The sequence below is a fragment of the Serinus canaria genome, chromosome 3 (assembly GCF_022539315.1).
Source record: "Serinus canaria isolate serCan28SL12 chromosome 3, serCan2020, whole genome shotgun sequence".
Classification (NCBI taxonomy): Eukaryota; Metazoa; Chordata; class Aves; order Passeriformes; family Fringillidae; genus Serinus; species Serinus canaria.
The window spans coordinates 41,373,055-41,395,979 of NC_066316.1; the positions used below are offsets into that span (position 1 = coordinate 41,373,055).

At 37.5% G+C, this 22,925-nt stretch overlaps 1 protein-coding gene across 3 annotated transcripts in view; it reads left to right on the forward strand.

Annotated features, from left to right (window-relative positions):
- FAM120B (family with sequence similarity 120B) overlaps positions 1-22,925 on the forward strand; it is a 51,227-nt gene that overhangs the window by 24,599 nt on the left and 3,703 nt on the right. For 2 of the 3 annotated variants that reach the window (XM_050972205.1, XM_030235954.2), the window contains exons 6-9: positions 812-904; positions 15,917-16,123; positions 19,961-20,069; positions 21,348-21,464. In XM_050972205.1, coding sequence (XP_050828162.1) covers positions 812-904; positions 15,917-16,123; positions 19,961-20,069; positions 21,348-21,464 — 526 coding nt within the window. The remainder of the gene's footprint in view (positions 1-811; positions 905-15,916; positions 16,124-19,960; positions 20,070-21,347; positions 21,465-22,925) is intronic. The other variant, XM_030235955.2, reaches the window with a different exon arrangement.

Here is a 22,925-nt window from a genome sequence, read left to right on the forward strand (position 1 = left end):
AACTGGAACTGTCATGGAATCATGCCAGCTGCTCTCAAGGTGCTGTCTGTCTTCTGAGCTCAGCTGCTCTCAAGGTGCTGTCTGTCTCCTGAGCTGCAACATCTCTAAACGCTTTTTCACAGCAGAAAAAGTGCCCATCCCACCTTTACTGATACAAGTGAACTGTTACATCAATATAGACTTGTCATGTTCCCCACTTGAACATTTTAGGTTTTACTTTTGAGTTTTCCCTGCTTCCATATGTAGCCTTAAAACCTGAAAGAAATCAAGTATGTTTTGATAAATCCTGAAATTTAGGTTAAAATAGGTGATTAAAATATTTTTGAATATTTTTGAAATTTCTAACAGATAAATGTATTAGCATTTTTAAAAATTCCTAATGGTCATCATATCTGTGCCTCATTGAGGTGTTTTTATGCTATGTCTTGATTATAAAGGAATTTTTTTTAAATCTCCTTTTTTTTATACTGTGCTTGATGTAATAGAGAGGGAGAAATTTCCTGTTATTAAGAAATTCCAAGGGAAGTGGGGAAGGGAAAAATGAAGGTTGGGCATTTTGTTTGAAGGGAAAAATGAAGGTTGGGCATTTTGTGTGGAAATCCATGTGTATACACTATGCACAAGCATTGGGGTATGCACTTGCTTCAAGCTCTGAAAGAAAGTATTTTGTTCCCTGTATGTTTTCATAGATGATGCATTCCTGGTGGTCATCACTGTTCGAAGTTTGATGTGCTTGAGCAAGAGGATTCAATTTTCAGAAAAGTCCTCCTCAAAACCTTCAGATAATGTGTCATTTTTGCATCTGTTTTAGGTCAGTAGCCTCTCTCTGGAAGACTTAAATGCATTTCTGGCACTCATTCTCTGCTTGAAAGGGAAATCAGCAGCTCAACTGACAGGCCTGCAGGTATGCACTGGAATAATTATGAAATACTCATGGAAACATTGTGATGAATGTTTTGGGGGTGAATCATTCTACATTAGTGTTTTTACAGATACAGGAGCTAAGGGTCAGGGTCAATATCTAGGCTTTTCGTGTGCTGTATTTTGTGTGAATACTTATGTTTGCTAATCACACAAAAAATTAAAATGGAAGGGACATTTTGTAGTGGTTGCAGTCCTAGAGTGAGCAAATTATTCTCAGATTTCTTCCTTCCTTAGCTTCCATGCTTCCATCTGTAGAAAAATTGGTAACGTGAATCCTGTCATACAACATTGCTACATTTTTTTTTTTTTACTGAGGAGGATTTTGGTTTTGGATGTGAGTTGTATAAAAATCTCTAGATTAAATTAAAGTTTGGTATTACTGCTTGAGGGAGAATATAAACAGTATAAACCTAACCAGAAAAAAGTTACCTAATGTGACTCACAAAACCATTTGGATTACACTATTCTGTAACTATTTGGAAGTTCTTTTAAATATTTTGTACATACTCCATGCAAATCTGTTTTTTTTTTTCCTTTCTTATCTTCTGCTTTTCCACATGTGGATTGAAGGTTCCTAGATGGTTATTGCAGAAGAACTGTGCAGAAAAGAAAAGTTCTTCCTGCACATGAAATTATGCAAGAATATTTTTGATTGCATAGCCTGAAATTGCAATCAAATTATTAGCAATGTGTAGCACAGACTCCACATGTCAATTGCTATTTGAGTTGAGGGTGTACATAAAAGTAAGTGGGAAAGGGTTAGAAATGGTTAGAACCTTAACATATCTTCATTCTGTAAATCCTGCTTGTATTTCCAATAAGTTTCCTGTTTCTTTGAACAGTCCATGAGAGAATGTTGAAAGTACTTTTTTTGTTTCTCTCAAGGTAATGCTCCTGCTGCTGTCCATTTGTTTCTAGTGCACGAGTACCAAAATAACAAAACCAGTGTGATCCCACTTACATTATTTGATTTCTTATAACAGATCAAGTCCAGGCTCCTACAAGTTTTTTCAAAGTCATCACAAATTTGATTTGTAGCTGCCTGTGTAGCAAAAAGGAGGCAATGAAAGGAAGGCAGTATGGAACACAGCAGAAATGTAGGATTTATTTCTCTCAGATACATTACTGCATATAGTGCTGCACCCAGCATTGGGAGGATCAGTACTTCAAGTCTGCATGGCAGTCATTCAGCAACAGCATAAGGGAAATCAAGCCCAAGCAGGAAGTGTTGAAACAACTTGTTTATAGATGCATTTACAGGGATTGTTACATAAGTTTCTAAAGTGCTTCTAAGTTTATTCTGCTTGAATTAGAGGTCTTTGTTTGATTCATTTGTGTTGTGGCTCTTTGGAAATACAAATCTGCATCCAAATGCATAACATTAATCAATATATGCTACTTGTCAGCATTGTGCTGATTGAAAGTTGTTCACAAGATTTTGTTATTTACCCACAAAGCTTATGGCAGATCAGCTGTGCACACAGAAGTGCAGGAAGTGTGAAGCTGGTCTTACACTGTGTCATGTATCACTTTATGAAGTGGACAGAATATTGTTGCAATTGACTTCTGATGCTGTTGGCAACTCCTTTCCAAAGTTATGTCACTCTGCTGCTTATGTAAACACTTCCTGCACTGTCCCACAATGCCTTCTGCTGTGCTAGAAACCAACACAAGATCCATTTAACATAGCTGCAATTTTTTGTATCAGGCCACTTTGTAGATCAGCTCCTTGTCTTATTCTGTCAAAATTCACGGTAGTGCCTTTGGTAATAGTTTGAGCCAGAATGAATCCTTCTGAAGGGAATAGTGAGGAAAGATTTTGGACTTTTTCTCTTCTGAGGTTGTGGATACATAAATAAGAGTTTCAAAACTTTCCTTCATTGCCTTCAAATTAACCTCTTTTCCTGTGGAAAGAAGTTGCTGTTTCTCAGTTGTATGTGTATCTGTGTCGTGTCAGCTGTATCAAGAATAGAGAAATTAATGATGTCCTGGGAATTCTCTCTTGAGAGGGCAGGGGACTAAATAAATAGAATATCTTATACAAATATTCTAAGAATAATGATCACTAAAGCTAGCTTTCTGAGAATTACTATTCAAGCATCTAATTTTCAAGATCCCATCTCAGAATAGCTTAAACAGTTTTTACTCCTTACTGTGTATATTGAGTCATTTTACAAACTTGAGTTATGCTCAATAGAGTTATTGAGTTATTTTAATAGTTAGTAAATAAGGTTTCAGTACGTATTTAACAGCTTCATTTTCTAGATATTTGTGTTTAAAATCGAAGGATCCAAGTGCAATGAATTACACGAACATGTAGTTGATTAATAAATGGATTTTACAGTAAGAAATCAAGAATAGTGTTTAAACTGTTTACCATAGTTTTTGTTCTCCATTGAAAAGTTAAAAGCAATTCCTAGAAACAGCTAAATCACAGAGCTTCCAAAGAAAATGGTAAAATTAGTCAGCGTCTGCGAAATTTTATGAAGACATTTTCTCATTTGCCATTCTGGACTTAACATTATAGTATTATTTAATGTAGAAAAAAATGTTTATTTCTTGTAAGTATTTATTTGAAGAACACTAATTTGATTTAAAAAAAAATCTCTTTCTGTAGAGAAGTCAATTAGCAAATATGTTTTAGCAGAATACTTATCTTCCACTATGAAATATGAGAGGAGATATAAATAGAGCCCGTTCTGATGGAATGAAGAGAGCATTTCAGCCTTCACTTGCAAATCTGCTTTCTGATATGCTGTCCATATTTCATAGTTAATGAGATCCATAAACCCACAAGTCTATGAAACAGAAAAGTCTATGGTTTGAATAAAGTGGGTTAAAGCCATTAAAAATATAGTTTATCTCATGCTGAAAGAAAGTGGGCTGTGAACATGTAACAACTGTACATTAAATATTACTTTCTGAGAATAACATAATGTTTATACATGAAGATTTGATTATTTTTCAAGATCGATGGTTTCAAAATACCAAAAAGTGCACACGATAAAAAAGACATTTTTCTGGTTAGATTTTTTTCTAGTTTTCTTATGGTGCCCCCCTTATATGGTAGATTAGCATTCTACTTTGTCCAAGCCTCCCATAGAGCTTATACATAAGGTCAGAATTAAATTTTGGACCCCAAGTTGTCTAGTTCCCTTCTTTCTATTTAAATCTGGTGTGTGGTGTTGGCAAAAAGCCCAGAGAACCATCAGTCTAACTTGGAGGCCATTGCAGAGAAAAAGAGGCACTAGCAGTTGTGCTTCCAGACTCATTTCTTACATTGTGCTGGCCCTGGTTGTTTACAAGTGCAGTTACAATAATGCATGTAAAATACTGCCCAAACAGGAAAAACCATAATGAATTATAAACACAATTACATTTTTTCTAAGATTTCTCTAAATATGTGACAATATGAAAAAATTGTGTTGGAGGTGCAAAGCTGTGAATCACATCTTTTCTGTGACCAAAGATGAGATGGAAATACTTGGTTAAAAAGGAAATAAAAACTGGAAATCAGTAGATGAATTTTGGGTCCTGATAAATTATTTTAGAAGTGAAATATATGTCAGAAAATGGGAAACCAAAGTTAATAGCAGGTGCATGGGTGGACATGCACATCACTACTGGAATTTAAGGCATTTTCAAACCCTTGATAGCTTTGCTTTAAAATGTCCCATTTTGCCAGAATATCTGCTTAAGAGTAATAACATCTTTTGTACCACTTGTAAAAGGAGCAGTTTGGCTCCCTGTGAGGTATAAGACAGTCAAGCACTGAAATATAGTCCTTCAAATTTTTACGAGCTTTTTGTTATTTAAATTTGTTAGTGATGTGAAATGAGCACAATTATTTTAGATGAAATTATAAGATTCAGAGAGTCTTTGCTACTTGATTGTAAATGAACTTTCACACAATATGTATTAAATATAATTTAATTAGCTCTTGGAATGATAATAATAATAAGTACTCAGCAAACTAGTTAAGTAGCTTGAAAGCTGGAAATAGCTCTAGCAAGAATTTTAGTTGCACAGAACTTTTGAGTATTTTTCATTGTGCAGTGTCATGGAAGCAAAATTACTTTAGTTTACCTTGGTTTATACCAATATCACACAAGTTACTTTTCTCTGAATATTTTCCTCAGAGATACTCGGCCACATCCATGTAAAATAGCACTGTGTTTTGGAGTCATAAGTGGTAGTGTAGGTGTCTTGGTTGGGATCCCTCAGATTTAAAGGATGTTGCTATATCTCTTCTGTGTTTTTTTCTTCTGTGCCATGCAGATTGAAAGACATAAATAATACCCAGATTCTGAACACTCAGTAATTTCAATCTCCTGAAGTGTTGGCAAGCCAGGCTATGTTTGTCAACACCATGATGTGTGATATTTTTCAAACAGACCCCAAACAGCCTTTGTGAGTTATCTGTATTTGTCAAAATATGATTGTTGAAAAAAAATCCTTTTTTTCCCCAAGGAGTGTATGTTTATTGTGTCTGTGTGACTGTTTCCTAATTAATATTTGCTTGAAGTCTAATTGGATTGAATAAAACATAAAATGCAAGTAAGAATATTGTATAGATCTTAGGGATAAACCCTTCTTACATACAAAAAACCTGTTTCTGTAATGTACATTAGTAGTAACTAAAATGGAATTTGAGTGCATTCCCAGATGCTTTACTGAATCAGGGTTCATATTCCCTCAAAATTTGCATCTGTCAAAAGTGTTCTAAAAATTATAGGCGGGATTGTAACTGGCAGGTGGTGGAGAGCAGGGGGGATTGAGGTGATTTGCTGATCTTGGCACCACTCCCCAGCCCATTTTCTCATCTGTGGTCTTTAGGTTTCCTCAATGTTCTGGGCTAATCTGGAACTAAAGTGCAGCAGTATGGGATGTGATTCCAAGTTGGTATTGGTTCAATCCCTGTTTAAAATTAGAAATATTCTTCTCATATACTCAAGATCTTAAATGAAGCAGTCAAAATAGAACAGTTCCACTGCACTTACATGGGTCAAGCATTAGTGCAAATACAATTATGTTCCAGGAGCTGTAGTTACTCACTGCTCACAGCACTTTTCAAAGACCCATCTCTAAATTTGTGGCTATTTTCATAAGCATCTTTTGAAGTTCTGAATAAAGTTTTCTTAGTCTATTGACTAGCTCTGCCTTTTTTGCTGCTGTTGTTCATAAGCATATTAAAAAGAAATCTTGGGCATAACTAACCTATTCAACTTGCAGACTTGGTGTTCTGCCCCACTCTCCCCATTTTCTTCTTGACAAAATTTGGTATATTTATTAGTATCATTAGAGTCTATTTCCCTGAACATTTTTTGCAGTTGAAGTGAGCCCCAATGCCAGAATTCACATAGCTGTGAAAATTCTATTATATGAAACTGGCACAAATACAAACCACAGCATAACTAGATCACAGAACTGTCAAGGCTGGAAGAGGCCTCCAAGATCATCTAGTCCAACCATCAGCCCAGTGCCACCATATTTAACATATTCAACAAATTTAACATATTTACCCCTAAACAACATCCCTTAGTGCCATCTTCAGTTGCTTCTTGAACACTTCCAGAGATGGCAACTTCACCACCTCCCTGGGCAACTTACTCCAGTGCCTAACCACTCTTGCAGTGAAAAAAAATTTCCTGTTATCTAGTCTTTATCTCTCCTAGTGCAGCTTAAGGCCATTTTTCTCTCATCCTTTCACTTGAAACATGGCAGAAGTGACCAACTCACTACAGCCTCCTTTCAGGTAGACGTAGAGAGCTGAGTTGTAGGTCATCTCTTCTATTTTGTGAAAAAAATTCATTTGTTTAGATGGGTTCAGTTTGCCCAGGGGGAAAATCTTGCTCAAGTTTTTGAGCAAGGGTCTTAAAAAGAGGATTTTTTATTCCTTTGTGGAAGATGGTCTTGCATGTTTCTGCATAATTGTGTTAATTTTGCTGTGTGTTTCTGTGAGTTTTCCCCTTTACTGTCCTGTAGCTCATAATTAGCAAGGTTTCAACAACATGGAAGTGCAGCAATGTTTCAGTTATAAATTGCTTTTAGACTGTATATAGCTTAAAGAATATTTCAGGACTCTTAAGGTAAAAGACACTCTGGAATTTCAGATAACAAAATTGCTGTTAATTTTTAATCCATGCCAAATAATATTGCAGGAAGTGAAACATGTTTGTTAGTGAGGGTAATAAAGCTCTCCCAAAATATCAAGCAAACTGACAGCTTTGAAAAAGTCAGAGATAACTTATTACAGAGAGGGGAAAATAAATATTTCTGGTATCAATTGGCATTTTCCTGCCAAGTTTGTGTTGGTCAAAGTGTACGTTTACTTCTGAGTTCAATAGTTCTCACTTCCTTACATATTGTATGCTGGAAGGAGCCCCAGCCCGTGGGGGTTGGAGGTGGTGTTTGCATGGCGTAGGTGGGGTTGCTCCCGGCTGCCTTTGAGGGCCGACCTGTGTCCCCCGGGGCAGGTGACATCCAGGGGCTGGAGCAGGCAGGGAGCAGAGCTGGCGGGAAGCAGTGGCACGCGCGCACCTGCCCGGCATCTGCTCGGGGCGCCTGCACCTGCCCGCGCCTCTGGCACGCCCGCGCGGGAATGCCAGCTGCACATCTGTGCGGGCTGGCCCTGGAAAAAGGAGCAGATGGCTGTGTGCAGCTTCAGAGAAGCCAAGTGTTTGCTGAAATGAGCTGCTCAGAGGTGGATGCATTTATAAGCGTGTGGCTACAGTGCTTTGCTGGACATACTGGAGGTTTTCAAATTACTATAGTAGAAGTGTTCATCTGGAAGTTGTCAGAAACAGCAAGAACTGATTCGTTCCCTTTCTTTTCAAGTGTATTCTGGATTGACATGGCCGCTGTCCAGGGGTTAAAAGTCAAGACGGTGTCCAGTGTCCTATCTGTTGCTTCTTCTGTGACTTTGGTCAAATTGTTCAGTTTTTAGTTCTTGCTTGTAACAGTAGTCTCAATAATATAAGTTTTTTAGCCAAAATTGCTGTGTGAAAGTGAACTTTTAATATGTTAACATTAATATTGATTTCATACATGTATTCTCCTCCCCTTCATCTTTGTTTTGGGATTATTTCATTTGATGTTCACTGAGAAACAGCTGAGATGTGGTTGAAGGAACTTTTTCTAAAGAAATACAGTTGTGTTGAGAGAAAAGCGATAAAAGGACATTATAATATTCATTACCAGCATTTCTTTTTTAGCATCCAAAGACATCATCACTTGTTAAGACATTCTAATCCCAATGTTTCATGTGAGGAAAGAACAAACAGGGACAATAAACACCAAATGTGTAAAGGTAGTTGAGTATTACCTCCAAAGAAAATTAGTGATTTATGGACAGATTTAGTTAAGTGTTTATAATCTCATCAACATGTCAGCATGTTTAACTTTCTAGCAAAATCACGCAATTGTATGTTGTGTTTGTACCCTGAGGTTCCAGTGCAATAGAGGAATAGTTCAGGCTAGGAGCAATGCTAAGTAGTAATTTTCAATTACAGGAGGCTGAAAGCATAGTGGTGTTCTGCAGGAAGTTTATTTTGGCACAGCACCTTTGGCATTAAAAAAAAATAAAAAAAAAATGTACCCTTTGTTTTAAAATGTTTGGGGATCGGTTCCTGAGGCTGAAGTGTTATCAGCAAAGTGCCTGCAGAGTCCGATGCTTGGATGAAGGACTGCAATGCCAGAGTTTGGCTTATTACTGAGCATGCATTTTCTTTAAAACAACATTCTTCACTGTATTCAATAAGTCTTTAAAAATGGCCAAGTTACTCTCTCTCTCTCCTATTAACTGTTTCCCTGTTTATTTTTAATTTGCTCTGACATAGTGCTAATACAAGAAAATGTAGAATACTATTGTAAATAATTTTATTTTCTATAAAACCTAAATTTGTCGTCAGTTCTTGAATAGCTCAGAAGACCATCTTTATGGTGTGTGCACCAAACAAGGATTCTCTTAATTTCTCTGTATGCATTCATCTAAACCACAGCACAGGGTTGGCATTCTTGTGCAAAAGGCGGCAACTTTCAAGCTGTGTCTGGCAATTTTCCATTTTGAAAGGAATAGGTGTTGTGGAAGTGGATACTCTATTGTAGCTTAGTTTCAAATGAAATCCTGATATCTCGAACATCCCTGATCACAGGTTACAGTTTGTCAGTTCCCTTCACAGGTCATCTGAAATGCTGCTGTGTGACTCATTTGATTTGTCTTGGAGCTCAGGATTGTCATGAAATAGAAGCAGACAAGTTCTTCTTTTCCTCCTCAACCTGTGGACTTAACACCTAGAAAATTCCTTAGCCAGAACTGTTTGCTTTGGCCCGTATCACTTCAAAGGGTGAACCGCAGTATCAACAATCTTACTGTGCAGCTGCTTTGCAATACAAAGAAAGTCAAGGGGGCAAAATAAACCCCTACAAAACCTATATTGCGCTGGCAGGCAATATTTGCTCTACTGGAATTCTCTACACAAGGTATCTTGGTTCAATGACAGTTTTATTTGAAGAGCTTATGACATGAGTAACAGTTGTGATAATGTTTCTGGAAGCTGCAGTGCTGCAGACATGATAAATTTTGCCAGGACTAATTCTGTGAACTTCACCGATCTTTCTGTTGTTTGCAGTGTGAAATAAACCAGACCCTTAAGAAATTTAAACTCTAACAGCTTAAGAGAGGGGATGATCCTGCATTAGGACAATTGAATGAACCTTGAACCTCCACTCTGAATCTAGGGAGGAAGATAAAGAATACTGATTTTTAACTGTGTTTCATGAGCCAGTCCTATGATTAAACTAAGGGATAGTGCTGGTTAATGGTGTGGATAGGGACTTCAGATCAGGAGTATGGTCAGGATGAGGCAGCAGCAAATGAAGACCCTCATTTTGAAGATTTTGGTAATGGAGCTAGACATTGTGGAGTAGAATACAGAAATATATAGTGAGTGTCAGAAAGTAAAAGAGTGGGAAAAGTTTGGTGTTTGAAGGCTTACATTGGAAAGTTACTGGAAGAGAAGTGACCTTTTGCATGCTTTCTAATTTTTTTCTCTGTGTCCCCTAATAACATTTGATTGTGTTGGCCAATTTCAGCTGCATTTGACAGAAATGTAGGAGTCTGGGAGAGCAATACTTACTGCTGGTTTTTTTAAATAGACAGCAGGGAAGATGGGGAAGGCACTCTAAGTTGCCCAACAGGACAAAACTTTATTGTGGCATCACTTTCATTAGGGCATCCATATGAGAGGGAGACATCACTACAGAGGGCTACGAGAATTTTCAGAGTCCCAAAAAATTAAAATGTATTTTCCTACCAACTAAATTCAACACTATCCATGTGATGGAAAGGTGAGGAGGTTCAAGGATAAGTATGTATCTAAAAACGTGAACAAACATTTAAGACACTAGAAAATAAAACCCATACAGGTTTGTAGAAGGGACATGGCTGCTGTCTGGGCTACAGTCAGATGGTTAGCTTGGTGACTATAATTCAAAATTGATGTCAGCATTCTGTCGATCTCATAGGTACTGGGGACTGTCACTAGCACTTTAGATCAGAGTTGAGCAGTTGTGGCTAAAATAAGGGAAGTAATGTTACTTTAGTCTTTCTGCAGGTGTTGATGTGCTGTCCATTGCAGAACTGAATAAATATGCTCAGAAGACTAAACTTTTTAATTGTGAAATTAATTATTAAAGAAGTGTCACTTATGCTGGGATTTGTTGTGGATATGATAAAAGCAACTGTTTTTGAAAATTAAACAAGAAATGAGATGTAATCTTTTTGGGATTGAAGGAAATTTTTTCTGGTTGCAAATTGGTTAGCAGTAATACTTCTGTGTTATTATTTGTGCTTAATGGTGTTTAATTGTAAAAGCAATTTTTAATTTTTTTTTAAAGTTCACTTCAGTGGTGGTTTTGGTTTAATGTAAATACAAGTGTTGTTCCACAGAGAGGTATCATTTTACATCAAAGTCTTGATAAAACCCAGTAAATAAACTTTCCTGAACATATAAATACTAAACAATTGGGTTGTTTACAGCTAAATATTTACTTCAAAGTCTTAGAAGTGTTTAAAAACTGGTTTTTCTAGTTTCTGTTACAGCCAATGCCCTCATAGGATCTCTTTTCAATCCCCGTTTTCCTTTGCACACACCTTGTTTAAGCAGGAAGAGCTTAATTTAAGCCTTAATCTTTCATCAGAATAAACCTTAGTCTGTTTTCAAAATACAGGCACTCCTCTCCCCCCTCAGTTTGACAGGGCCCAGCAGCTTATTGCTTAAAGCTGACTGATGCCTAGTAAATGCACTATTTCATCAGCCCACCTCTGCAGGGTGTCACTCCTGTAATTTACCAACATTGCACCAGTGTAGGTTATCCTTTCCTCCAGACTGAGAGTAGAGCTCCGGTGTGCAGGAGCTTTAGCATCCTTTGCCTGCTCCCACTAGGAATTTATACTAATGGCTGAAGGCAGGACAATCTGCTCTCTGTCTGGGGTTGAGGTTGTTCAGTGATGCTTTCCATTGCAAAGACTTGTCTCAGCTGAGCATTCATCTCTCTATATTTAGAACACGGTGTGCCTTAGAGCTCTCAGGCAAAGCTAAGCCTTACTGTTCTAGTGACAAGTTCCTGAGATAGGATCTGCCTGCTGCCTTTATTACTCAAGCACAAATTGCCTATGGTTAAATATTTGATCATTTAAGATACAGGTGGCTGCTAGGAGAGTTATTGTCAGAAGCAGCAATACTGATGGTATACCGAGTTCAAACGGATCCAAAAGGAGCTGGTTAAACCAGACAAGTACACAGATTTTGATCACTACCACTTGAATTCCAGCAGTTTATTGCATGGAACAAATTATATTGATTTGTAACTTTTGTTGTTGAATTGATTCATTTTAACTAGAAATCATCAAATACTGATCTGTCCTTGAGTGTTATGGTTTCCCTTTTATCACAAAAACAGGTATGTTCTTTTGTAGGTGGGTGAAGAAGGTGGGGAAGGGAGGAGTGAAGAAATGCATTATGTAATTTTAAAGCTTTTTCTTTTTAAATTTCTATGTCAAAATATTAGCCATAGTCATTTCTTATGTATTCAACTTCACCACAGGCAGAAGGCAACAGAACAGGAAAAAAGTAAATTCTAACCTAAGTAACAATTATTAACACAGAATTTTTACATTGAAAAAGAGCATGCCCAGAATATTGTTGAAAATTCTACTAAAGGAACATGTTTTTAAATGAAATGTTGTATTTAGTACCTTGAGATACAGAGGACATGTAAAGTAGCACAAGTAAAGAACTGTGTAATTGTCATCATATATTTTCTCCTTGGTTTCAAGAAATTCAGATGGTGAGATGGCTTTGCTGTGTCTGCTGACATCTGGCATGTTCAGATACTCACCCTCACATTTCAACTCTCATAGAACCTATTTATTATTTTGACAGAATTTGAAGCTTTTAAACTCCAATCAGTTGAGGGACAAATGATTTTTTTAGTATGCTCCTGGAAATAGTTTGTGCAGCTTTCAAAATGCATAGTACAAGGTTTATACCTCTATAAAAAAATCCCTTCTATCTACAAAGAAGAGTCAGAGGACTACTAGTATTTCCTTAAAACATTCCGATTATTTTTTTTAGTTATTATTTTATTAGATGAAATTTGAATTGGAAATTTGCATTTCATATACAAGATGCATGTATTTTCTCTTCCTGTAAGTTAAAACTCTTCAGCAGGATGTGCAGTCTCCATCTAGACTTGCAAAGTGAGGCTGTGAGCAAACACCTTCCACCCTGCCAAGCCTCTTTCTGTCACCAATGCACATGCACACAGCCACAGAGATTGGCCTGAACTCAGTGATATAAGTCTTCTAGCAAAAAGATTTCTGAAATTGTTAGAAAAAAATTTCATGCATAGTATTGGGGTTGCTGTAGCACTTCTCTTGCTCTTTTCAAGAGCTTACCCAGTTCAGATCAAGCCTCTGATATCAGTAATCTCTGCTGCAATGATGCTAAAGGACTGGGAACTTTTGAGTTCAGAGTCTTCAGAAAGTTCTCTTTTTCCCCAAGTGCTGGGAGGGTGGGGAGCTGCCATTGGTAGGCTCAGCAGCAGGAACACAGCAGAGGCAGCTGGTGCAGGAGGAGCAGTTCTCACACATTCCCTGTGTCTCTCACACAAATGTCATCAGCTGCTGGTAGGAGTAGCAGCAGTGAGATCACAGGGCTGCTTCTCACGTGGTTCACTGGGGTCATGAGTTTATAGAAATGGTAAAAAGAGCAGACACAGTTTCCGTAAGGAAGTAATCTCGAGGGTGTAATGCCCTGCAAGACAAGGCTTCTTTTCTTTTGGAATTTTCCACTTCCCATCATGATGTCTTACATTGCAGACACCAAGCAGTTGTGAGCATTCCCATGGCAAGGCCACTCTGGTTTGCCATGTGCACAGCCTCATTGTTACAGACTCACTGTGCTTTCATTTTCTTTGGTTTTCATTGCCAGACATGGAAAACAGAAACTACCCTTTAGTCAGTGTATTTCCTATCCTCTTAAAATAAAGAAATCACTGTTGATAGCTCTTGCATTGGTCTTGCTATGCTAATTTCCATCAAAACACCAAGCCTTACCTGATATCCCTCACACACACACAAACCCTCCACCCCCCAATACTAAAGTGCTTTAGGAAAGTCCTGGGCTGATATCCCTAGACAATGAGGTCTTCTAACCATAGAGCCTGTCACCAGCAACTTTATTTTTTCTTTTTCATCTCAAAGTTTAACTGAAAGGAGCACAGCTAGGGTTGTAAATGATGTGGATACACTTTCTTAGCAGATTTTCCTTAGCAGGTTTGATCTGGTGTTCAGAAACAATCTAGTAAATGCAATGTGAGAATCTCAGCTGCAACATGATAAGTGACTGTGTGCACTCTAGCAGTTTACTTTAGTACAAATACTGGTTCACTTAAACCACATTCCTCTCTCAAGTACCCTTCAGCATCATTAAACAGTTTGCAAACCCCTGCTTTACATGCCAGAGCAAGAGAGTTATGAGTGTGCATGTAGTTACTAGTCTCAGCTGGCAAAATGGTAGCTGACATCTGGAGGCAATAACTTCCTGAAACTCAGTGGCCTTATCCCCTACTGAAAGGACATTTGTTTTAAAGGGAGGGCAGGAGAGAGTCTCCTTACTCTAATATGAAGTGTCACGATCAGAAAAATATGGACCTTTCGTTTTCTAAATGACTGCTCGAATTCTAGTGGGAGGTGTCCCTGCCCATGGCAGGAGGCTTGAAGCTAGATGAACTTTAAGGTCCCTTTCAACCCAAACCATCCTACAGTTCTGTGAAATTAGCTGGAGTTGTCTGCATTTGTCTGGATGCCAGTGGTTGTCGCCAGTTGTCTGCACTGGATGAATTTCAGCTACTGACTGTCATGTTGGGTCAGTGCCCTGGTGGCCAGCCTGATGCCTTTCCAGGAATCACTAGAGACAGAAGTTCTTCCCAGAGGGCTCTGAACCTCCCTGCCTGGCATCTCCCTGCCTGCATCTTCATATCTGAGTCCTCTTTTGCTTTTGCATTTTGCAGAAAGCAGCCCATGGAGATGCACCTCGTATCTTCAAGCCAGCTTAACAAAACCTTACCGCCCCTAGTCTGTGGCTGGGGAGAACCCCATCACAGAGGTCAGCTTCACCTAGTCAAATTTTGCAACAGAACTCAGTTAATTGCATAATAGTGCAGAAAACCTAATTCCTTCACCAGGGTCTGGCTCTATTCTCCAAACAATTTATGGTTTTCATTTTTGGAAGGAGCTTTGTAGCTCTTTATTGCTAGCAAAGGTTTCCTGATTTTGTTACGTGGACCTTAGGAAGGAAAAATTCTGATTCGTTAGTACTACATTTCACAGATTTTGCTACTACTTGTCATTTTTTAAAACATAAGGCACTGATGCTGTATGTTCATACCTTTAAGTCTTTTGGAGATCTTTCAAGGTGTAAGATGTGGTAATAATGGCCAACCCTTTCCATTGCATTTCAGACAAACAGTTCACAGCCCTGCAGGAGCTAGAGCTAAGACAATTTGAGTCACTTTTTGCCCTTTCTGTTCCAGACTGGTTTGGATACTATTCCATTTCTGGCATAATTTATACCCTAAGGGTACACCAGCTACCAGGGATTACAGTACTGATGGCCACACTGTTATGAATCTCTCCTGATCCTAACAGACTGCTGTGGCACAGACTGGAAAAGGCATTGCCCACTGAGAGCTTTGTACTGTTTAAACAATACTTAAAATCAGAGTTTTCCCCATACTGGATTCAAGGTTTTCTATTTTGCTGTCCTCTGCCACAACAGGATGTTAAATTCACGCATGGAGTTTATCTTGGCTGTGAGTTTTAATTGTCGAGTTTCTCATTTTGCATTTTCTAAATGTTGTTACACGATTCCAGTATTTCTTCTGGAGACATTCAGGTTGAAGTGAAATAATTTGACTTTCAGATTACAGTCAAAGGAAATTCTGGAGTGTTTAAAATAAAAGCTAGGATAGAAAATAAACTTTGTTCTGTCAAATGCTGCAATTTAAATGATCTCTAAACGCTGTAACATTTCCGGGATAAGCAAACTCTGGAAGGTCAGTGGATCACTGTACACATCAATTTGTACTCCCAGTTCATGTTTTGCATTCCACTAACAGAACTTTTTTCCCTGCAGAGCTGCTCATGCTTGAAAAATACTGTGGAGCCATTTACTTTGTCTTTCCATTTACATTTTGAATGTATTTGTCTTAAAAACTTGAATGAGATGCTGTGTTTGTTAAACTTCACTTCTTCCACTTTATTGAATAAAACTGGATACAGAACGCTCAGACAAATTCTGCTGTGGACTAGAGGGCCATCATTGTCACAACATCAGGACAGCTGACAATTTTCTCTGCTGCTGGTGTGTTTGTATGTGATGGTAAGATGGCTCATACTTCTTGCCTTTGTGTGTGTGTGTGTTCACAGCTTGCACAGGTAGAATCCAGGGCTGTACATCTGGGTGCTGTCCTTATCCGTGGCCTTACGACGTTGCTCATGGCCAACAGTGCCTGTGGCTTTCCATTCAGGATGGATGATCTGATGCCTTGGGGAGTGTTTGATGGAAAACTTTTTCAAGAAAAATACCAGAAGGCACACCAAGGCTGCTCTGTGGAAGAACTTTTGGAAGGCAATGTAAGTAATCACTTCCTTTTAATTCTGCACTCTTTGTAGAAATGTACCTGTCTGTTTTATTTGTTGGTTTTGTATTCATGTTTACACTTTTCCCCTTTCTTTGTATTTTTCTTCTCTTTCTTATTCCTTTTTCATTCTGTCCACAAAAAGTAATTTTTAAAAAAAGAGTAGAAAAACTGTGCTTATGAAGGAAGCTGTAATTTTACCTTTATTTTTGTTCCCACTACTCAGAAAATAATAGAAAGAAAATAGTTGTCAATTTCAAAAATGAAAAAGCCCACAATGGTTTTCTAGTACTGAGATATTGAGATCTTTGTCCCATAAGATTTTAAGCAACATATTAAGAACACCTTTAAAAACCCAAATGTTTTAGAGTGATATTTTTATAATTTTAAATTCAAAGAGGAACTGCAAATCAGAAGAAGGTACATTCTTTTAGAAGGTACATTCTTTTAGAATAGGTAAATATGGATATTTCTTTTAGAATCTCACCAAGTACCTTCCTGTAGCTCTAAGTACTGATTTAGTTCTCAGTTCCACTTTATCTTACAAATCTGGGCCTTTATAAGATTTGCATGCTGTGTTACCAAAAGAGCAGTGTGATTTCAGACATGTCTGGGCAGGGAGGTCCTGCTGAGCACTGTGCCCTGCTCAGGGGCAGCATGGCCAGGCTCAGAGGTGGGGTCTGCTGGACTCAGTGCTAGACTGTGCTGATGCACTGGTGAAGCCTCAAACCAGACCTGCCTTGTGCCCCACCAGCACTGAATGTGTGGAGAGATGCTTGAGTAGATCTGTGTCCATCTGGGAAGGTAGCTCTAAAGACCTTCAATTAATGTGTCTGAAAAGCCTGTATCATTTAATTACTTTTGAAAATCTTACCTTTGAAATGCTTTTACCTGCTACTGAATGTATCACTTGAGGTAAAATAATTACAGAGAAAAAAGTTTTCAGTTTTGATTTATTTTAATCTTATGCATCAGTGCCAGTTGTTTTTGTATAACTGGTTTTCTTTTGTGATTTTGTGTCCAGCTGCATACCATGCTGGTCTGAAGTGAGGAGTGCAGCTCTTGTGAGTGGGTGGAATGAACGTGTTTTTAGCATGAAGGAGGAGAATAATCCTTTCCATATGTGTTCAATCATATGAGTAGGACCATAACCTCCATCCAAATCCTGTGGTTCCTATTAATTGGTCTGTTGATTTCAGTAGATTTTGGATGGGGCTAATGGTTCGTCCAGGAATTTCAAACAGGGCTTTTACAAAACAATAGAGGGTTTAAAGAATAAATGGGAAAAGTATCCAAAATGAAATTGATACTTGTTTTCCTCTTGGGTAGAATTCAGGTTAGTAGATAACTTTGACGATAAAAATTAAAATCTGTACAACTTTTATATTAATTGATACAGATATTTTTAAATGTGTCATGTAGTAAGTTTTAGCTAACATTTTAAAATCTTGTGTTAGTGTTGGAGTTCTATTTTATTCTCTTTTATAATGAAGATGAAAAAAGATCTTACTTTCCTAGAACAGAGTTAGAAATATGCTTGGTCAACTGAAATATCTAGGTTAGGGTTTTTAAAAGCCTGATGCTCTGTTTTAAACAAACCCCAGATTAACTGTTCTGTTGTGAGGAAAAATACTCTAGCTATGTGAACTTTCAGAGTAGTTTAAATACCTTTTTCTTTTTTAGGTACAATTTTATGGTACATATATGGCAGAGATATGTACCCAGACTAATAAAATAGCTTTCCAGCTTATCAGTTTGAGGCAAGAATCTGTTTTGGGGAGAATTGCCAAGAGATGCCAGTTTAGTTGGGAACACTGGCAAGGGAACAAGTGTATGTGATTGGTTTTTCCTCTTATTGTAAGTTCAACTTTAATAAATAAAAATGGTACTTAGTTCCTGGCAGAACTTAATGTGCTGCTGGAAGCCAAGATTTTTCAGCACTTTTTTGTTAACAATCTAACCTTGAACACCACAAATCTATTCTGGTGATAGTGACAGTATTGTATTCAGAAAAGAAGTTATTCTACATTGTATGTTTTGTTATGGAAAAGAAAAATAATAGGAATAAATTATTCCTTTGGTTGCTCAGTGTTTGTCTCCTAACTCCTAGGATCCCTTCTCTATTATCTGGACAGTTGCATTACTTCAGGGTCTTGAGGCAATCTCAGAACCAGTGTTGTTTTGAATCTGATAGGCTTAACTACAGTTAATAGGTTTCTGACAATTACAGTGGAAATACAATCCTGGTTAAATATTTACATGTGTATCAAACATTTTTAACATCTTAGAGTTTACTTCCTATCTTCCTTTTGGTTCTTATACCAAAAGAAGAAAATGTATACACTAAATACAGTTGATATTTTTGTAGGCAAGTTTTTGTGTAGCTCAGCTCTTTGTAGCCTAGCAGCTGTTAAAGATAAAAAAATGGACAGCTTCTGATAAGAATAAAAATAGAGCCATCTTGTTTTTTTACAAAATTATGCTAAGCTCATAATTATGCAAGTTCTGTTTTTCAAAACGCTAATCATATTAGCTTGTTTATCCACACAGAAAATTGGCTATAATAGTCTCATAAAGAAGTGAGGCAATGATATTATCACTTTATTAGTCTTTTTATTGTGCTTCTCACTAATGAGTATGTTCATGGTCAATTTTTTAAAATTAAAACCAAATTACATCATGGGGTCAGCATAATTGATATGTTTTGTTCTTTTCTGATCTCACTTTTCATCCCACCTCCATACATTCTGGGTTTATTCTCCCAGGAATAAAATGAAAGGTTTTTCTCTGTGCTGTTCACAGGCTGGACCCAGTTTGTGTGGTAAAACAAAATTAAAAAAAAAAAAAACCTGTGGGTTTTAGTTAAGTCTCTCTAAAGATGTTTGTTAATTCAAGAAATGTATTAGGGAAGTTAGGGAAGTTCTCAGCAGGGTTCATTCAGGGAGTCAGACGCTACCTTTAATTTAAGATCTCTCTAGTTACTGCAGTCTTGCTACTTGTCAGAATTTTGGCTTATCCTGTCATCTTCAAAAGGAAGTGTCATCCTGTAAAAATCAGTTCAGTTTTATGAAAATAACAAATTAAGCTATTATTCTAAAATCTTTCTTTTCCTAATTCTCTTCATTGTGTAGTAAATGCCCAGTACCAATCAGAAAAAAAAATACATTCTAAGATCTGTCACTTTTTCAAAGCTCACAGAAATCAGAGAAAGTTGAGGATGTATCACATCTCTCAATATTGCATCCTTAAATAGCTTCAGCTTGTCCTTTTGACAGTAGAATTTTTCATCACACCACAAGGCCAACACTTGAATTTAATTCCCCCATTTCTTTTTAGACTGAGTTATGTTTATCAGCCAGGAGTTGGGGCAGATGTATTGCTGTTGGGTAAATTCTGTTTCTAATGTATGAGATTAAGAGACTGATTCTAACTGGTGTATTTTCCATGAGTTCATCAGTCCTTTTCTGGAGGCTTTAACCATCTCTGCCTGAGGTATTGCAGATGGAACTCTAGTCAAGTATATTTACAGGTGCAAGGTCATAGAATAGGACAGGACAGCAAGGGATTTGCAGATGTGAGCAGAGAAGGAAAAGCTACTTCACTGAGTAAGGGGAAAGCATTTCTTCTGCACCCCTACTTGTCCCTCCAGGTATCCACATTTAATATTAAATGTTCAAACTTTATTCCTGTTAAAGTGTGAACCAGATCTACCAGCTTCATGCACGCACAAGTGTGGCTAAGTCTTAGAGTTGTTGTGTATTTGTTTAATTTGTGCTATACCTGAAGAAAGAAGACTAGGAGAGTCATTGATTTTTAACTGTGTTCTCTGCAGGAGTCTTTGTACACACCCTTCCAGAATTTGAAGTCTTTCATTTGCAAGGTTTGCATGGCAAAGAACAGAACAATACATAGCAGACCAAGAGGGAATGGATTTAACACAGGTTGGCATTGTGTGAATTTTCTTAATAAAGTTAATATATAGATGAGCTAAATTATCCTTCAACAGCAACAGCAGCTGCATAGGCATCCCATCAAGCTAAGTAAATTTGAAGCTCTTTCTCCAAGAAGCAATGAATAGATCTAAGAAAATTTTTAGAAAATTTAAGAAAATGTTTACTTTTTTTAGCAATTTCTGTGAATTTGATTTGAATTTATATAGAATAATATTTCCATCTAGGTACATAGCTAGTGAGATATATGCAATAAGTATCATTAATTGACAGAAACATCTCTCTTTATTCAGTGACTAAAGATATTTTTATAGGAGAAATTAAATGGCCCAGCTTTTTCTTTCAATCCCTCAGGGGAGCTATTTAACATTGATAGTTGAAGGTCGGAATGAGGCATTGAAGATGAAATACTTCTTATTGTATTCACTGACATGTTTCAAAATAGGAGAGCTTTTGGGCAGTTTGAAAAACTCTGCTTTCTTGCTCAAGACCTTGCTATTTCCACCAACTTTTTGGCACAGTTTGCTAAAGAACTCAGTGTGCAAATTTGTTTTCCCTACCTGAGCTGCCTGACTTTTGGGGTAAAAAACATCTAAAAGGTTTTTAAAATCAATCACGTATCAGCCTGAATATTGAGGCTTCAAGACTTTGAAATAATTTACACTGAATCTCAGTGTTTATGCTCATATTTACTACCTGCTTAATACCTGATCAGTTGTAATGTCTGTGAGGATAAAAATTACCCCTTCTGAATTCCTTGAGCAAATTACAACAGACAGCATTATTTTCTGCTAGTTCAGTACTTTGCATTATGTGGCAGCAATATTTCTGTTATGGCTCTACAACAAGCTCATTCTGGACACTCAAAATTGAGGATATCTGTTGGTGATTTATAATACCAGACCTTGGTAGCATCTGCTTTTCCTTGAGAGCTATATTTAACCATTTTAATTATGATTTGTGATTCCAATTTGGAGAGAGATTTCTGTTTGTTTTAATGACTGCAGTCTCCAAATCTGTGTCATAAAATTTTGATCTGGTTTCTAAATACACTTGTTAACAGCTTGTAATCATGATGTGCATAGATGGAAATAAGGACAAGAACCACGCTTGTTAGGCTGACTTTAGCTTGGAAAGATCATAATTGTGCTTGAGTATTTTGGCACAAAACTAAGAAATGCTGCTTCCTGAAAAAGAATACATTGTCTCTCTTTTTCTCCATTTAATCTTACATATTGTCAGAGCTGCTTAGTGAATATTGTTTTTCAGGAAGAGAACAAAGAGATTTTAATCCCAGGTTCCAACAACAGCCACACAGAAGTCATATTGTTTCTCCATATCATAACCAGATGAGGGAGTTCACACAAAGACATCTGCAATCCCAAGGTAAAAAATGGGTACATGTTTGTGGGTTTGGAATTGTCCCTACCACCAGTGTAACAGCTCTGTGTCTACCTCCAGTTCATGTTTATGTGTGCAGGAACCCTACAGCAGTCAGCAGCAAAACTTGCATTGGTACTTTAAGTTTTAGCTTTTATAATTTTCAGATTCTGTGCTGCTTCAGTGTGTAGTTCTGAGCTTCATCCTAAGGCTTGGTAAGCTCTCTTCACAGAGTAGGTAGACAGAACAAGTCCTTTTCCAGCTAGGGACCGAGGACAATCCATACTAGTTTAGGGCCCAAGAGCATAAACAGTGTGGACTGAACAGGCAAAACAAGAAGGATGGGACTTCATAACCTAAAGCTGTAATTGGACAATTAACTCCAATATGCTAATGGACCAGAACTTATGAAAATGTGAGCCCTCATAACCAGTCATCCATTTTTGTGACCATTTTGGGTTCATCTTGGGTGTAGCCCTGGCTGGGCTCCTGTACTGCCCAAGGTGTATCCATTGAGGCCTTTAAATAAATACCTACCTCATGCTTTACCTCTGTCTAGCCTCTGTTCTAGGTCAGCTTTCACAAGGCATCAGCATCAGTTACACAGTTTTGTATTGCCCCATGCAAAAACCATCTCTGCAGGGTGAGCTGAAGTGTAGCATTGTAATCTGCAATCATCTTCTACTCACAGTGTTCTGGGAAATAAGCTTTCATGTGGTATTTGTAATTTTCATGCTTGTTCTCAGCTGAACTGTGTTTAAAATTGTAACAGTTCTAAAACAAATTGGCACAGCTGCAGAGAAATGTGCCTGAAGTCTTTAGCTGCAGATCTTTGTTCATACTTCAGCAAAACCCTCAAGCATATGAATAAAGTTAAACACATTCCTGAATGGTTTTCTATATCAGGGTCCCTGCTTCCAGGTCACTGCCTAAGTGATACAAATGCAAGTTTTTTCTTGCCCTGGCATTAATCCTAAGTCATTCACCTGGCTCACTTCTTGAAAAGAACAGACATTTCAGTGAAACACCACAGTGGATAACACTGTTGATCTGGCTTAATTCAGTTTTACTTCCTCGTTACTCTGAGTTGAAGCACATACATGTAGATTAAAGAAAATAAGCAAAAGGAATAGAGGTGTCTAAGAAATTATTTTATTAAGTCTGCAGAGCCTGAATTTCTTTTATGTTTCCAGGTGAGGTTTTCAAATAAGATCGCTGATGTGATTAGGAATGATAAATAATAAATAGATACTGTGAAGTCTTAAATGTGTTTCAGCTGCCACTGTTGAATGCTTCAGAGTAAGATAATATCATCTGATTCACAAATAATATTCTTTGATCTTCTATGTAAAATATAAAGCTCCAATATAGAGTATGTATGCTGACCATATGCAAAACCCAGACTGGTCATTATTACCCGTTCTTGACCATCTGAAAAAAACTGACCCCTGGTATTCAGGGGTCAGA